The 17,870-nt window shown below is 39.6% G+C and overlaps 2 protein-coding genes across 2 annotated transcripts; both read right to left on the bottom strand.

The window, feature by feature from the left end:
* Window positions 1–1,454: 1,454 nt before the first annotated feature.
* On the bottom strand, window positions 1,455–5,892 carry LOC135623569 (ATP-dependent zinc metalloprotease FTSH, chloroplastic-like). Its single transcript, XM_065126695.1, has 5 exons — window positions 4,546–5,892; window positions 2,497–2,743; window positions 2,228–2,411; window positions 1,946–2,117; window positions 1,455–1,857 (listed from the first exon to the last, which is right to left on the bottom strand). The coding sequence occupies exons 1-5, from the start codon at window positions 5,866–5,868 to the stop codon at window positions 1,636–1,638; spliced, it is 2,148 nt and encodes a 715-aa protein (XP_064982767.1). The 5' UTR covers window positions 5,869–5,892; the 3' UTR covers window positions 1,455–1,635.
* Window positions 5,893–11,910: 6,018 nt separating this feature from the next.
* Window positions 11,911–13,958, bottom strand: LOC135623568 (geraniol 8-hydroxylase-like). The gene is made up of 2 exons (XM_065126694.1): window positions 12,964–13,958; window positions 11,911–12,640 (listed from the first exon to the last, which is right to left on the bottom strand). Exons 1-2 carry the CDS (start codon window positions 13,909–13,911, stop codon window positions 12,008–12,010), a joined length of 1,581 nt encoding a protein of 526 aa, XP_064982766.1. The 5' UTR covers window positions 13,912–13,958; the 3' UTR covers window positions 11,911–12,007.
* Between the last annotated feature and the right edge of the window lie 3,912 nt (window positions 13,959–17,870).

Below are 17,870 nucleotides of genomic sequence, written 5' to 3'. Positions count from 1 at the left end.
AGAGGTAAACAATATCATAATTCAGAACTAAATAAAAAAAAAAGTAAACAAAAGAACTAAAAGAGAAATTTTGTAAGACATCATTTCTAATCCTCCGTATCTAACATAAACCGGTGAATGATTATAATTAATTTATCATCAGCAAAAGCTTTAAAGGTGCTGCTTCTATCTGTGGCATAGGAGGTGGTGGGTGCAAACGCTGATCAACGCAACACTTTTGTGGATGTCAGGTTTGTGAAGCTGATCAAGGCAGAAGATAACAAGATCAAAGAGATTTTTATCATGGATGAGTGGTGGCCGCTGAGCTCGGTTTTTTTGTGCTATTGTGGTGGAAGAGCCTCGACATGGAGCAACAGCCTACCGCGTCTGGTGCAGGCGAGGCAAGGTAGGAGAAAGCTCTAAGGGAGAGGGAAGTGAAATAGGAGAAAGGACAGGGAGGAACACAACCTCAGAGCAGTATCTTTTTGTACCAACTCTCCTTCGAAAAAGATCTATGTTTTGGATGACTGCTTTTGTTTAGGAAAAGTTCAGCACTTGTTATTAACAGTTTGGTAATATTTGGAACTACCTTTATTTTAGTAATTATATTTATAAATATAAAATTTATTAATTGTATTTGCCTATCTTAAATAATTAAAATTTACAGTTTTGTTATTGTTATTGTATTAATTGTATTTGATAATATCATTATCAAATCAATAACTAAATATAATTATGTTAAATTATCATAAGATCCTAAACTCAAATAACTTCTTTATCTTTGCAAAGAAGAAAACATCATCACCAAAAGATCAACATTATAGTCTAATGTGAGTAAAAATTATGGAAACAATACAAGGAACTCAAGTTTGATCCACTTCATTGAATAAAAATATACAACCAAAACTAAACTTAAAAATTGTAAATTATAATATCCTAGTTGTCATTATTTTCTTGTGCACTGTAGAAGAATTTTTAGCAAGTATGACATATCAGTAACACAAAATATTCAGTGATAGATTTGTTCATCTTAAGTTAAATTGGTAAAAAAAAAAAAACCTGGTATCATAAAGTTCAGACCAATATTTTTGGTGCAGCCACTTATAGGAAAAATGTCTCCCCTTGGCCATGGTGAGAGAGAAAGAACAAGAAGATTAAGCAAATTGCAAGTAGTTAAGACTAAAAACATCACAAACAGAGCAAATTGCTTTTTGAATGCTAAAACATGTAAAAGGACTCCCATATTACCAAAACAAAAGCAACAAGGTTGAGCACAAAATTGGACATATACAATGTTACAATATCAAGAACAATACCATCTCTATTTCTGTCTTCCATTGCCAAATCTCAAAAGAGAAGAAAGCCAAAGATAAAAACCATGTACATGTCAATCAAATAATCATTAGAAGAAATATTCCATTATGATTTTTAAAATGCATCAAAAGACCACAAAATGAAACAAGGAAGCTCAGTAGTTCATAATAGCTCAGCAGTATTTACTGAATCTCCATTATCAAGATAAGAAAAATAGGATGTATATACAAAATGCATCATAGCTATGTCAATCTAATTATTCACTTGCTCTTTCTTTTTTTTTCCTTGAATGTGTTGTGAACATAATTCAACAACAGGGAAAACTTAAGGGTATTGGTTAGGTCATGCAACATATAATTCTGCTTTGCCATCAATAAACAGGCTCATGAACTCCTCTCCATCAACGGTCTCCTTCTCAATGAGAAGTTGTGCCAGCTTATGAAGGATATCAATGTGAGTGGTAATGATTTGCTTGGCCCTGGCATAAGCCCTCTCCACAAGCTCTCTAACCTCAGAATCCACCACATCAGCAGTTGCCATGGAATAATCCTTTTGAGATGACATCTGTCAAAATCGACATCCACGCCATTATCAGTGCAAGCCTAAACATGCAGGTTAAGAAACATTATTCGAATTATTAATGTTTAAATACCTGTTGACCTAAGAACGGATTACCACCAGGTCCGCCTATCGCAACCTGCCCAATTCTTTTGCTGAATCCAAGCCTCTCAACCATTTGTCTTGCCACTCGTGAAACCTGCATGAAGTCATTTGAAGCTCCTGTTGTGACTTTCTCTTCCCCAAAAATTACCTCCTCTGCCACCCTGAAATGCAGCAGCTATACATGAGTGATAGAATGTTAATTGTACATAAAATCTTAATCTAAATGAGAGGAGTGGGAAAAGTTTGGAATATCCATGCTTCTTTTTCCAACCTTCCACCGAGGGCAACGGCCATTTGATTCTCTAGGTAGCTTCTGCTGTAAAGTCCTGACTCGAGCCTTTCCTCGCTCGGGGCAAAGAATGTAAGCCCACCAGCTTGACCTCGAGGGATGATGGAGATCTTGGCAACCGGATCATACTCAGGCATGAGTGCACCCACAAGGGCATGTCCAGCCTCTGCAAAGAACATACAGGATCTCTCAATTTTTTTGACCTCAAGGCATGCAGCGAGAGTTTAGACTAAGTTCGTGCAACAGTATACCATGGTACGCTACAAGCTTCTTCTTCTCATCTGAGACAACTGCATTTTTCTTTTCGGGCCCTGCAATTATTCTCTCTAGAGCATCTGAGATCTCATCCTTGCTTATTTCTTTAAGGTCGCGTCTGGCTGCAAGAATAGCTGCTTCATTCATCAGGTTTTGCAAGTCGGCTCCAGTGAATCCCGGGGTTCTTCTAGCAATTTTTTCAAAATCTACATCCTTAGCAAGTGCCTTTCCTCTTGAATGAACCTGGAAATAGAATAAAAGTTCTTAAAAACTCTACAACAGGTATCATCTACTGGCTAGTATCCATTATTCAGGAAAATCATAAAGGATTAAATTATATCTTCAACTAAACAAACCACAAACTTATACAGTGGTCAAGGACCATATTCACATTATGCAGAAATGCTTTGGTTATGCTCTACAACTTTTCAAGTGTCAAAGGTACTCACAAGGATATGCTGACTTAACATATTTACACCTAGCAGATGTAAGATAAGGGCATCGTCTACAATATCACCGAAAATAGAGTTTGCAAAAAATTGCCTTCAACTATAATAACCAAATATTAAGCCAGATATCCACCAAATTGTTTATACATATATATACACACAATTTTCCAGTGTAGTTGCTACAACAAAAACTAAAATGGTGGAATATGATCAAAATTTGAAAGTACAAGAATAATCATTAAAACTAATGATGCATTTATATCCCACATCCAAGTCCCAGTATGGTACCAACAAGTTTCTTTTTTTTCTTTTAATCTTTGAATGAGGTAGACTTTCAAGTAGAGGCAACAGTCATGTATTCAAGTTCATTCTCAACGGTCACTCAAGATGAGTTCTAAAAACAAGGCTTGGTGCAATTCAAGAAAGTAGGAAAGCTTTAATAAATTTATATAATAGTATATAATTAACGATATAAAGTCTCAAGGTTGTTGAGTCCCCTTGTTGGGTGAGAGTCTTCAAGTAATCTCCAACTATTCCCGTAATGAATCCTAACATTGATTTTTTTTATATTCTGATTCTCACTTTATTTTACATAATGTGCACATGTTCCTTCATCCATTTCTTGCTTTGCTAGATGATTATTACTAACTACTTCTCAAGTCTAAACCTCCCTAAGCAGTAAAAACCTTCACATCAGTGATTTATCATTTAGTCCAAACAAAAGAAATCTATGTTTGAGGGCAGCATCAAAGCAAGTATTCTTAAGTTTCACATCAAACACATAGATATAACTCCAAAATTAGAAATTCTACTTGAAAATACAAAAGAAAGTGCCATTGATACAGCAGGTCAGAAACCCTGCATGCAGCAGTGATGCTAAAGTACAAACTCACAACAAATTAGTCATATTTTAACATAGTTACATTAGAAATTTGTCATAAGGTAAAACAATGAACGCAAATAAGTGTCTGTTCGAAGCATTAATAGAGAACTTAGTATTCATCAATATCTTAAAATAGCAGAGACATTTCTGCCTGGACAAATCAGCCAAATAATAGTAACAGCACAAATAAAATAGAACAAATTACATCTTCATTTATCACTAGCTGTTTGCGATCATGTAAGATTTAAAACTTTGATAAAAATAGAATCAGCAGCACTGGTAGCTGAAGCTTCATCATGATGATCACTTACAATCTTAACTGTCTCGATTGTTCCATATTTACTTCTGATCAGCCTCCCATTTCATGGACTGAATTGGCTACGAACCAGCTCATGAAGGAATAATGCATGATGGAATCCCAAAAGCAAGCAAGATTTCATCAAAAAATATACTTTTTTCTTCCTCGAGATGTTCATTTTTAAGCTCATTTGAGACAAACTTTTATGATATGGAAACAACTTAGTCACCTAAGAACTAATTATTTTGCAAAACATGTGCAATTTTATCAAAAACATGAACACCATCATTAACAAAGCATCAAAACAACATCTTGCTGTGAACTAATATTCTGCAGAACATGTACAAAATTATCAAAAACCATTAAAACAATGCCCATTATAAAGATTCAATGTATCCACATTATACCAACTAACCTGTAGGATCTTCACCCTGCCAGCTACATCAGGCCTATCCACTGTGACCTGCCGATCGAACCTTCCAGGCCGTAGCAGTGCCGAATCAAGCACGTCCGGCCTGTTGGTCGCTGCCAAAACAATCACCCCACTGTTCCCAGAGAACCCATCCATCTCTGTCAAGAGCTGATTGATGGTCTGCTCCCTCTCATCGTTGCCACCGCCAAGCCCGGCCCCCCTCTGCCTTCCCACCGCATCAATTTCATCGATGAACACAATGCAAGGTGCCTTAGCCTTCGCTTTTTCGAATAAATCCCGGACCCTCGACGCCCCCACACCCACGAACAGCTCCACGAACTCGGACGCCGCGCACGAGAAGAAGGGCACGCCGGCCTCTCCCGCCACAGCTCGGGCCAGCAGCGTTTTGCCGGTGCCGGGTGGGCCCACCAAGAGGCAACCTTTGGGGATCTTCGCCCCAAGAGCCGTGTACTTGTCCGGGTTCTTCAGGAAGTCCACCACTTCCTGCAGCTCGAGCTTGGCCTGGTCAGCCCCAGCGACATCGGCGAAGGTGACGCCGGTCTCGGGGACCTCCTGGAACTTGGATTTGGACCGGCCGAAGTCCATCGGCCCGCCGAGCCCACCCGGGCCGCCACCGGGCCCGCCCTGGGCCCGGCGGAATAGGAAGAACAGGCCGGCGAAGGCGAGGAACGGGAAGATGAGGTTCCCGATGAGATTGAACAGGCCATTGCCGCCGTCCCCCTCCGAGACGGAGATGTCCACGCCGTTCATCGCCAGGATGTCGATTAGGTCAGGGTCGTTGGGGACGACGACGGCGGCCCGGCGACCGTCGACGGCCGTGAGCTGGAGCAGGCCGCCGTCCTTGCTGAACCGGACGCGCTCGACCTTGCCCCTCTTGACGGCATTAAGGAACTCGCTGTAGCGCCACTGGGTGCCATCGGGGAGGTCAGGCGAGGCCTGCGGCCGCGGGGCGGTGAGGAGAGACTGGGAGAAGGGGTTCGAGGAGGAGGGGGGAGCGGGCTTGGAGGCAGCCTCCAGCTGGACGGGAGGCGACGAGGGGGGAGGCGAAACCGAAGCGACGTCGTCAGCGATAGCGGAAGGTGGGAGGGAGGAGGAGAGAAGGAAGGCGGCGGCGGCGGCTGCAGCGGTGGGAGAAGGGGGGAGGACGGGGCGGCTCTTCCTGTTGTGACGATCGAGGAATGATTGCACGGAGCTGGGCCTTCTGGGGAGGAGGAAGGGATTGCGAGAAGGGATGGGTTTGGTTTTGGGGCGGAGATTGGTGCCAAAGAGAGCGGAGGAGAGGAGAGGATGGGTTGCGTACGCCATCGAGGCTGATGCTTGCAGTTAGAAGTATGGTTGATGAAGTGGGTGTATAAGAACGGTACGAAGCGGGAGCAACGAGAGGGAGGGCGTTTGGGTGTGTGAGGGGAGGTGGGGCCACGTGGAGGTCTCCGTGACCAATCGTTTCGAGAGTTGGAGATTGGGGAGGGTTTTGGAATCTGAGGTTTCAATTAATAATTTGAGGCCAAGAAAAGGGGGGAGGAAGAGATTTCGACTGTGTTGTGGTGTGGGTTGCGTTCATTTTTCTTTGGATTTTAATACTAATAATTCTCTCTTTTTTTTGTAATCACATATATATATTTATACCATTATGATCAATTCTCCTTCAATTTTTTTCATCAAAATTATGCATTATCGAATTAAAATATTTTATAATTTTCATAACACAACCTATCCATTTTAATATTTTCATTTTAATGATTTAAACTTTTCATATATTTTTCTTAGTTGTCCAACACTTGAATTCAAGAGACATGATTTACTAAATATTTATATTATAAAATTCTTTTAATCTAAAGAATACTTGACGAACGGATAAAAAAATCAAGATGCCTCTCTACACTCTAATTTCCCAAATTAATAATATATTCATGAATCTTGTTATCATGTATTTCTTTTTTTTTAATCTTCCTATCATTGAATAATAGATTAAAAAATAAGATTACATACATACGTGTATATATATATACATATATATCAGTAATTATAAATTTTAATTTTTTCTCACCAACTCACTATCAACGCCAACCAATTAATTATGGAGACTAGGCGATGAGAAAATTTTAAAATTCAAAATTATCAATATATATAGTCGAAAATAAATTTATATCGATATTTTGAGAATTTTATATTCTAGGTATAGTAATGATAATCTGTATTCATTTCGTAAAGATTTTTATATAATTGACACATACAAGAAGACCTATAATAATAAAATATTTCATACGGTGAGAATATGATCGTATCACGTTATCTCTGAGAGGTATGGAAAGAAAGTAAGAATTGAATTAACACAAAGCGCGATAAATAAGAAAAAAGGTTTTCAAAATGCCAATAATTTGGACATAATCTTCAATCATATAAATTTCCACCTATATCACAATAGTTATGGGCAAGAACAATTACACTAAAATTTTAATTATCCAAAGTATTTTTAAAGCAGCTTAGTGATAATATATTTTCAGTGACTTATAAAATTATAATACATGAATACAAAAATAGTTTTGGGATCAAAGTTGAAATAAATTTTGATAAAGCAATAAGTTAAAATATGTTATAATCATTTGTTTTATAAAAATATATTAAATTAAAAAAAATTAGGCTATTGGAAGTATAAATTTCACTCGATTCTCCATTTTACATATTGAAAAAACTCATAAAACATCAAAAAAAATCTTCCAAAATAGAAAATGTGTGATATATGTTAATCAAAATGGTGCAATTAAATGGTGTCCAAAAAATTCTAACAGATTTTGGCAAAGATTTGTGCTTCTTACTCAGTTTTTGATTTGATCCCAAAAATAGTGCAAATGTAAAAAGAGATCATGTAGATTCATCATGTTTTAGTAGAAATAGAAAACACATGAAGAAAATAACAGATTGTTTGGATGGTATAAAAATATCAAAAAATATATAAATTAGAAAAACTATGATTGTTTGAATGGGTCTCCATCAAGATCAACGATAATGCCATAATCGATCATTTCATGGGGAAGACATTAGCTCTCAAAGGCATGCAAGTGGAGATATTAATGAACTCATACTGCCCTCTCCACTCCCAAGTACGAGACGGAAGTGAGAGCTTCGATGTAATGTCATGGAGAGTATTGCTGCAAGTGAATAAAACTTAGGTTAAATGGAAGTTTTCACTAAATAAAATTTGTGGGAAACAAAATGTATTAGATGTGTGGTGAAGGTCTCAATTGAAATAAATAATGTTCTATGTTTGGACCTTCCTTCCTTATATGTTTTATTTTCTTACTAATTTTTAGTTTTTTTTATCAATTTCATGTGCATTACTATCTAAAGATACATTATGAACTAAACATGCATTAGAAAGGTGCATCTCATTCAGGTATTGACATCCTTTTGTCTTAGATAAAATGATATAAATACCCTCCATAGGCTTGTTATCAACTACTCTAGATGGTGTTTCTTAGTAATTCATGCACCATCTTTTTTATAAGTTTTTAAAGATTCTCTCAAGCTTTTATATAATGGTAGTTGTTGGAACACACGAAAAAGAGATAATATATCGAAAGTATGTGTTAGATTATGAAAAGATTTGCTCTTTCCTATTTCTCTATTAAATAATTTTTAGTTTTGACATATAAAATATATTTGACATACTTTTATAATATATTTGATTTCAAAAAACATAGCTCTAATATTAATTGTTTCATAATTATGCTATTGTTTACAAAAAATTTTAATATTAAAAACTGAAATAATAATGATTTATCAAGTTTATGATATGTACCTTTTGATACTATTTAGAAAGTTTTTATCGGATCTACAAGTGCATCATTATCAAATCCAAAAATTATAGTAATGTTAATCAATAAAGAGAACTAGACTCGTCATCTTTTTTCTTTTTATACTAGGATTAGTAATAGTGAAAGATTAGTGACTAGAGATAAGAGAAGATATATAATCTCTCAATAACACCACGAAGAGATAAGAGAAGATCTATAATTACTCAATAATATCACATATTACATTCTCGTATTTTATGTTAAATCTTTATGAGATCCTATCTATTTATAGGTGAGAGCGGAGGGTTTCTAATAAGTAATTAATAAAGTCCCTCTAATAAAAAGTGATCTCCTAATACATCATATTTTAATTAAACCTCCTTTCTATTGGTTGATAATCATAATCAAAATTTAATCATATTCATAATATATTTTATCTAATTAGATAAAGTCATGTAATCTAATAATTCAAAGCCATAAAAGATTTTATCAATCTTTACATGTTTGTATATAAAGAAAAATATCATATCTTGATGTCAATCTTCGAGTACAATTCATATGAAGATTTATATATTAATTATAATCGCCATTCTAGTATGATAATTTTTTTTCTGATCTAACTTATTTCTTTATTGTGAAGAGATTTCTTATATTCATATCTTATATCATTTATTATGTTTATGTAAACGATCGTAGGGACATGTTCAACAAATTTTTTTGGATTAAGTTTGTTTTGTTTTATTAATCATGAGTGAAAAAAGTTGACAGTTTAAGCACCTAAGTTTAATTTAGTAAATTTAGAATGTGTATTATGAGATGCAAAAATTTGACTATTATGAAATTCAAAATTTTGTTGAAAGGAGATTTTTCCAAGAGGTTATTACATTGTTCATATATTAAAAAATCTTATGATGTATGAGACAAAGTGGCTACTAAACTGTTTTGGGTTGCTACTAGAGCCCTACTACAAACTATACAAGTTTAACTAATGTATATAAAAGTAGAGAAAAAATCATGGCTATGATTAAAATGATGATTAAGAATATTATTAAATAGTTTTACATTTGTTGTGAAATAACTGCCAATTTAACATCAACGAAGAAGGATATGAAGCTCATCACGATGGGAGAATGACTCAAAATCCGCCATACCAAAGGGAGAATTTAAGGCCCCCACAATGAAAAGAAGATCTGAAATATGATACAAATGAAGGAGAACTTGAAGCCCACGATAGCAAAAGGATGACTCAAAATCCATCATGATGGAGGGTTGACTTGAAGCCTACCACGACAAAAAGAGGATCGAAAATCTACTATGATATAGAGAGAACTTAAAGCCCGCAATGATAGGAGAAGAGCTTGAAATCTATCACTGCAAAGAGTGGACTTAAAGCTCGCTACAATGGTGGGAGGACTCAAAATCCTCCATGGCAAAGGAAGGACTCAAAGCATGCTACGATGAATGAAGGATTTGAAATCCATCATGATGGAGGCGAAGGGGAAAATATGCCCGAGGCATTTGAGTTGGGAAAACCTGGCCCGCACTAAGAGAAACTCACTATGACGAAGGCTTAGGAGGGAATGTGCTCAAAGTATGTGATTAAAAAAACTCAACCCATATCAAGAGGAATATACTATGATAGAAGCATAAGATAAAATGTACCCGAGGTGTAAGAGTTAAAAAAACTTAACATGTGCTAAGAGAAATCAACCACGATAGAGGCGCATGGTCAAATATGCTTGAGATATGTAAGTCGGGAAAACTCGACTTACACCAAGAGAAATCTTTCACGATAGAGGCACAGGGCAAAATGTGCTTGAGATATGTAAGTCTAGAAAACATAATCCACGTTAAGAGAAATCAATTATAGCGAAAGCACAGGGCAAAATATGCCTGAGGTATGTGTCAAAAAAATCTGACTTATACCAAGAGAAATCCACTATGAGGGAAGCACATAGCAAAAAAAAGCCAGATGTGTGTAAGTTAGAAAAATTAGACCTAAGCTAAGAAAAATTTATCATGGCAATGTAAGAGAAAATGTGCCCAAGGTATACAAGTCGAGAAAACCCGACCAGTATTAAGAGAAATTTACTATAATGGAAGCACGGGATAAAACATGATCGAGGCATGTGAGTCAAAAAACCTGACTCGCTCCAAGAGAAATATGCCAAAGTGAAGACACCGAGTAAAATATGCTCAAGGCGCAAGTTAGGAAAACCTGACCCATATCAAGAAAAATCTGCCACTAAGAGAAATTTACCATGGTGAAGGCATAGGACGAAATATGCTAGAGACATTTGAGTTGGAAAAATACGATTTGCATTAAGAGAAATCCACCACGGTAGAGGCATAGAGTAAATTGTGCTTGAGGTATGTGAGTTAGGAAAACCAAACTTGTGCCAATAGAAATCTAATATAGCAAAAGTACATGACAAAATGTGTCCGAGGGGTGTAAGTCAGGAAAACCTGACCTGCTCCAAGAGAAATATATCACGGTGAAGGCACAGGGCAAAATATGCCCGAGGTGTGTAAGTGAAGAAAGCCCAACCCATACAAAAGAAATCCTCCACGATGAAAGTGCGATGAAAAATGTGTCCGAGGCATGGGAGTTAAAAAAAACCCGATCCATACCAAGAGAAATTTGTTATGATAGAATCATAAGGCAAAACATACCCAAAGTATGTGAGTTAGGAAAATTTGATCCACACTAACAAAAATTCTTCACAGTAGAGGTGTATTATCCTGGACAAGGCGAGATATATCTAAGTCATGTGAATCAAGAAGACCCGACCCATGCCAAGAGAAATCTGTTATAACAAAAGTATAGGAAAAAACGTTCCCAAGGCATGTGAGTCGACAAAATCCGACTCACGCTAAAAGAAATCTATCACAGTAGAAGCACATGATAAAATACGTCTAAAGCGTGTGAGTTGGAAAAGCCTGACCTGTGCTAAGAGAAATCCACCACAACAGAGGTGTCCCGAGGCATGTGTTAAAAAAACTTGACCCATGTCAAAATAAATCCGCTATGGCAGAAGCATATGACACAACGTGCTCAAAACGTATAAGTTAGGAAAACCTAATTCGAACCAAGAGAAATTTGTCACGGTAGCGCAAGACGAAATGTGCCCAAGACATGTGAGTCGGGAAAACCCAATCTCTATCCGGCTAACTTGTGTCATTTTGACACCACGAAGAGATAGGATGGTAATGAGTCTGTCGAATGAATTAAATGTCATACTCTGGACCCTTTAACAAGAGTTCTGAAGAACACTGAGGGAAGGGATAAATGATATAGAATATATTAACGGACAACTATCATTCGGTATATAAGCACCACGGTGGAAGGATTTGCTCGTGTGGATAAAAGTACAAGGTAAACTATTCGGGATTATGTATGTGGATAAAACGTTCAAAGTAAGATATTAAGATGGTTACATATTGTACCTTTAAGGTGAGATGGTTACATATTGTAACTTTTAAGAAACTTTTTTTTAATATCGAAGGAACCAGATTGACCCATGACAATAATTGAGAAGATTGCAAGGGATCACATGACAACAGCCAAAATATTTCTTGACTGAGATACAATATTTTATGTGCCATCGAACGCTGAATATTCCAAGCCATGGAATATTTCTCACTTTGAGTTAACTATAGAGATCTGGATCATCAAATCTCGCGGTTGGAACAAGAACAAGTGGTTCAGCCTTCCTCATCACAATTCCAAACCTCTCACCGAGCTCAAGCTTCTCCCCCTCTGGAAGTTGCCAGCGAAAGGAATGCAGGAAGGAAGCCAACATGTGCGTCACCATCTTTTCTGCTAGAGAGATCCCAGCACACATCCTCCTCCCTGATCCAAATGGCAGATAAGCGAAGTTAGTGCCACGGAACTCGTACTTGTCATCTGCTGCTGTCAGAAACCTCTCCGGCCTGAACTCCACGGCATCCTCCCCCCAAATGGCGGCGTCTCTTTGAATCATCCAAACGTTTACGAAGACCTTGGAGCCCTTGGGAATGGTGTATCCGCCCACGGTGCAAGGTGAGCTCGGCGAGTGAGGAACGAGGAGCGGAGCCACAGGGTGTAACCGGAGCGTCTCTTTCGTGACTGCACGAAGGTACACCAGCTTGGGCACGTCCGACTCTTCGACTGCTCTTTCCTTCCCCACCACTGCGTCGAGCTCGTCTTGGATCTTCCTCATGATGTCAGGGTTGCGCATCAGTTCCGCCATCGCCCACTCTATCGTAGTCGGAGTGGTGTCCGTCCCTCCAAGTATGAGTTCCTGTGGATTCAGTTAATTGATATCATCCATGCATTTGTTCGTAGAAACAGGTATATATTTCAAGAAAATTACTTCCCTTACAGCTACATCATTCATGCTCTTCACGACGAAGATTTATCTTGCATACTTTTTTTTTTTTTTAAGGATCTAATAAATATATGATTATTAATTTTAATTTAAGTATTTTAAGTTAATATAATAATAAAAATTGACTCAGAAAAACAAGAAAAAGAAAAGAAGAGCTACCCTACGTTGATCAGAAAGGAAAATGCTTGAATATTTGTGTTACCAATAGTTGCAGGTGTGGAAAGATGAAACAATACCAAAAACAGTGCCTTGACATGATCCATGGTGAGTGGGTCCTTCTGATCTCTTCTCTCTAAAACCTCCACCATCACCTGCAAGAAGGCCTTACCACCCTTTCCCTCATCCTCTTCACCCCTTCTCCCACTCTCCTCCACAAACTTTTTCCAGAGCACATCGTAACGATCCCACAACCGCTTCATCCGTCTCCCCATCCCCTGCAAATCCAGCGCCGCCAGCACCGGAAAGAAGTCCGACACATTGGGCGCCGCCAGCAACTCGAAGACTCCCTCCACCACCGCCCGGAACTTCATTGACACATCGCCGTCTTCCGACAGCCCCCCCCACAGCATGCTCGTCAACATGTTGAGTGCCGTCGAGAAGACCAGCTCCCACACCTCCACCGGCTCCCCCTCGCGGGCACGAAGGCGAGCGATGGCTCGCCGCACCTTGCGCCGCAGCAGCGAGCGGACAGCCTCGTTGCGGCCGCCGCCGCCGATGAACTCCCGCACGGTCACCTTGCGGAGCGTGCGCCAGAGAGTGCCATGGGGAATCCAGAGCAAACCATGCTGTGCTTCGGGGACGGCGGTGGTGGCGGCCGGGGGATCATGGTTGGCGAAGATGACATCGTGGTCCTTGAGCACCTCCCGGACGGCGGCCGGAGAGGAGAGGACGACGTAGAGCCTGGTCCCGAGACGGAGGCTGAAGTCGGGGCCGTAGGCGCGGGCGAGGCGGGCGAAGTAGCGATGCAGGTCGGGTTCGAGGGAGAGAAGGCTGCCGAGGAGCGGCAGGCCGACGGGTCCCGGGGGCAGGGGTGGCCTGCCTTGTCTCCTCGTCCATCTCAATAAGAAGACGGCAGAAGAGACGACGGTGATGAGAGAAAGGATGAGAAATATGTCACTCTGTTGCTGCGAGGCAGCGACTTCGTAGTCCGTTGCAGATGCCATGAGAGGAACTGCTGCTTCCATCGGTGCGGCGGGAGATGGCGGTTATAAATACTACATACTGATGGACGCAGACAAGTGGCCGCCATAGAGCACGGCAGAAGAAGAAAACATGGTCGAAATTGTGCCGCGTGGCAAAAGCTGAACCAGTCATGTGACCGCTCTGCTTCTAGTGAAAAGGATAAGGACGGGAAGAGGACGTGATGTGGACTTGGTTGAGTCGAATTGAGTGGCTGGGAGTCGTTCAAGTACAACGCTCGCCCGCCATAATTCTTATCCAAAAATAGATATAAAAATCTGAACACGCGTGATCAGTGAATCGACGATCTTAGTATTCTCTCCGTATCTGGTAGCATCCGCATACGAGGGATGCGAGTACAATCTTTTTTATTCTTAAAATATTTTATGCTATTATCTAAAATGATAAGGTAATCACTATATAATAAAAATTCTTAACTTATATCCTCATGTCATTTATATGATTATATTTTTATTTATTATATATTTATGTCATATGATTTTTTTTAAAGATTATTTGGGTGAGACTCTTCAAGTAATCTCCTACTAATCCTGTATGATTCTCACTTTATCTTACGTAATGTGCACATGTTCCTTAATTTATTTCATGCTTTGCTTGATTATTATTACTAACTACTTCTCAAGTCTAAACCTCCGTAAGCAGTAGATAAGATTTCTTCAATAAAGTTTCTACTTCTTCAATAAAATTTCTTTAGTAATTATTCTTATTTTTTATTATTTTCTTCAAAAAATTTATGTTTGAGGACAGCATGAAAGCAAGTATTCTTAAGTTTCACATCAAACACGTGATAGAAATAATAGAAGATAAGAACAATAATTGAAGAAGCTTTATTGTAGAAATGAAATAGCTTTAGCTTTTGAATCTATTAACATATTCCCTCTCCTATTTATACAGATTAGGAGAAAGGATTTCCCTCAACAGAATAAACAGAATAGAGAGATTTCCTCATATAATTGGGGAAATCTTATCCTCTATCAAGTTGGGGAAATCTTATCTTCTATCATGCCCCCGCAAGATGGTGCTCCTAACAAGGATACCAATCTTGGATCGATGCAAAGAATGGTTTACAAGCGAGAGGCTTCATGAGTAAGATAAGTGTAGATCGCTGCTGCTGCTGTGATTGCTGTTGCTGTGATGGCACAGGTGTTCCCTTCATTCTCCTTAAGTCTGCCGAATGTTGACAGATCAGCGAAGACTACCGCGGTGAGGAAGATGAGGATTGACCACGGAGCCTCTTAGGATTGCAACGGCATTGATCGCTAGCCGAAGGATGAAGCTTCACTTTCCTCAGCGACGTTGGTCGCTGGCTGAAGGCAAGAGCGAAGCTTCGCTTTTCTCAACGACGTTGGTCGTGGTTGCGATTACGACGGCTGCGACGATAGAGAAGAAATCTACAGCAATGTTGCAGTGATGCTACTACAGCAAAGGAGGAAACTGCAACAGAGGAGGAAGCTGTAGCAGAAGAGGAAGGAAAATAACTACAACGAGGAAGAAAGGTGGGGCAGTGTTGATGAGCGCAACACTAGAGATGCCGTAGCGGAAGGGAACGTACGTTGGCGCAAAGTGGCAACACCAATGATGAATTGGCAGCGAGAAGAGAGCTTGCTCTAGGCAAGCGGCTCTGATACCATGATAGAAATAATAGAAGATAAGAACAATAATTGAAGAAGCTTTATTGTAGAAATGAAAATGCTTTAGCTTTAATCTATTAACATGTTCCCTCTCCTATTTATAGGAATTAGGAGGAAGGATTTCCCTAACAGAATAGAAGATTTTCCTCAACAGAATAGAGAAATTTCCTCATATAGTTAGGAAAATCTTATCTTCTATCATGCCCCCGCAAGATGGTGCTCCTGACAAGGATACCAATCTTGGATTGACAAGGTCGAGTAAGCGAACGTTGCTACCAAGGAAGCTAAGGAGAACAGAATCGGTGCAAACTCTACAACGTGATGGCAGAGGCCATGCATGGGAGTTGCAGTCTGTCTTTCCATCGACCAAACAGACTGCTTGGAGAACACAGAGGTGTTGAAGCAGGGGGTCGAAAGGGGCGAGGAAGCGACGACGAGTCCAGAGGGACTTAGCTACCCAAAATCAAGCATCAGTCAGAATGGAGGTGGACTTAGAGGAGTGCCACAGAGACATTTCTACTGATCATGTAGGAAAAGGGATACAGAGGCGAGGCGACGGATAGTAGGGCCATGGGCATGCCAGCGCCATGGTACCGCAGAGGCGGGACTTCCGTGTAAGTCATTGATCCCTTGCTCTCATGGAGGGAGAGCGCTTGGTCGTAAAAGGGGCCGAGGAGGTGGAGCATGCAGAGGCAATCTCCAAGTACCGAGACAAGGCTGAAGGGCAGAGGCCAAGAAACTTCGTAAGACCGGTGTCAACAAGTTTCTCATCAAGATAGCCGTAAGTGAAGGACTTCGGGTCATGCAAGAGTGCACGACCAAGGAACGAAGCAGGCAGTACATGGTGCTGTACCTTTGCTACTCAGTGGAGTAGGCGGCAGGGTTGATGGAGAAGACGGTACAATCCCAAAGGCGACCTCATCTATCAGAGAATTACTCCAAGTTGGGGTGAAAACTTCCTGCATTCCAGAAGTTCAATGGCATTGAGAAGGTGAATCACAGTAGCTAACTCAACGCAAGATGGTGCTCCTGACAAGGATACCAATCTTGGATTGATGCAAAGAATTATTTACAAGCAAGAGGCTTCATGAGTAAAATAAGTGTAGATCGCTGCTGCTGCTGCTGCGATTGCTGTTGTTGTGATGGCACATGCGTTCCCTTCATTCTCCTTAAGTCTGCCGAATGTTGATAGATCAGCAAAGACTACCGCGGTGAGGAAGATGAGGATTGACCACGGAGCCTCTTAGGAATGCAACGGCGTTGGTCACTGGCCGAAGGGTGAAGCTTTACTTTTCTCAGCAACGTTGGTCGCTGGCCGAAGGCAAGAGCGAAGCTTCGCTTTTCTCAACGACGTTGGTCGTGGTTGCGATTACGACGGCTGCGACGGTAGAGAAGAAATCTACAGCAATGTTGCAGTGTTGCTACTATAGCAAAGGAGGAAACTGCAACAGAGGAGGAAGCTGTAGCAAAAGAGGAAGGAAAATAGCTACAACGAGGAAGAAAGGTGGGACAGTGCTGATGAGCAGCACTAGAGATGCCGTAGCGGAAAGGAACGGACGATGGCGCAGAGTAGCAACACCAATGATGAATTGGCAGCGAGAAGAGAGCTTGCTCTAGGCAAGCGGCTCTGATACCATGATAGAAATAATAGAAGATAAGAACAATAATTGAAGAAGCTTTATTGTAGAAATGAAATAGCTTTAGCTTGAATCTATTAACATATTCCCTCTCCTATTTATACAGATTAGGAGAAAGGATTTCCCTCAACAGAATAAACAGAATAGAGAGATTTCCTCATATAATTGGGGAAATCTTATCCTCTATCAAGTTGGGGAAATCTTATCTTCTATCAAGCAGCACTGGTAGCTGAAGCTTCATCATGATGATCGCTTACAATCTTAACAATCTCAATTGCTGCATATTTACTTCAGATCAGCCTCCCATTTCATGGACTGAATTAGTTAGGAACCAGCACATGAAGGAATAATAAATGATAGAATCCCAAAAGCAAGCAAGATTTCATCAAAAAATATACTTTTTTCTTCCTCGAGATGTTCATTTTTAAGCTCAGTTGAGTCAAACTTTTATGATATGGAAACAACTTAGTTAACAGTTATTATTAAATATCTAATTTAATAATAATATAATCGTTCTCATTAAGATTCATAATTAAATTAAATATTTAATATTATTAAAGTTTTTCATTATGGTCCAAACGTTATAAATCTGAATTAATTCTTGAACGTTATGATTTGGTAATAATAAATGTTCTTGATGGGAGAACATCTATATATATGAGGATTTTAGTTCCT

This window comes from Musa acuminata, chromosome BXJ2-9 (genome assembly GCF_036884655.1).
Source record: "Musa acuminata AAA Group cultivar baxijiao chromosome BXJ2-9, Cavendish_Baxijiao_AAA, whole genome shotgun sequence".
Lineage (NCBI taxonomy): Eukaryota > Viridiplantae > Streptophyta > Magnoliopsida > Zingiberales > Musaceae > Musa > Musa acuminata.
Note: the sequence above shows the minus strand (reverse complement) of the source record. Positions and strands in the feature narration are given on the sequence as shown.

What these genes read in the sequence shown, in the direction of transcription:
- LOC135623569 (XM_065126695.1), bottom strand. Translation starts at nt 5,868, where the DNA reads ATGGCGTACGCAACCCATCCTCTCCTCTCCTCCGCTCTCTTTGGCACC. An exon ending in GCAGGGTGAAGATCCTACAG is followed by an intron (nt 2,744 to 4,545) that starts GTTAGTTGGTAT and finishes TTCTATTTCCAG; the next exon opens with GTTCATTCAAGAGGAAAGGC. An exon ending in GAAGCTTGTAGCGTACCATG is followed by an intron (nt 2,412 to 2,496) that starts GTATACTGTTGC and finishes TGTTCTTTGCAG; the next exon opens with AGGCTGGACATGCCCTTGTG.
- LOC135623568 (XM_065126694.1), bottom strand. Translation starts at nt 13,911, where the DNA reads ATGGAAGCAGCAGTTCCTCTCATGGCATCTGCAACGGACTACGAAGTC. An exon ending in ATGTCAAGGCACTGTTTTTG is followed by an intron (nt 12,641 to 12,963) that starts GTATTGTTTCAT and finishes CTGAATCCACAG; the next exon opens with GAACTCATACTTGGAGGGAC.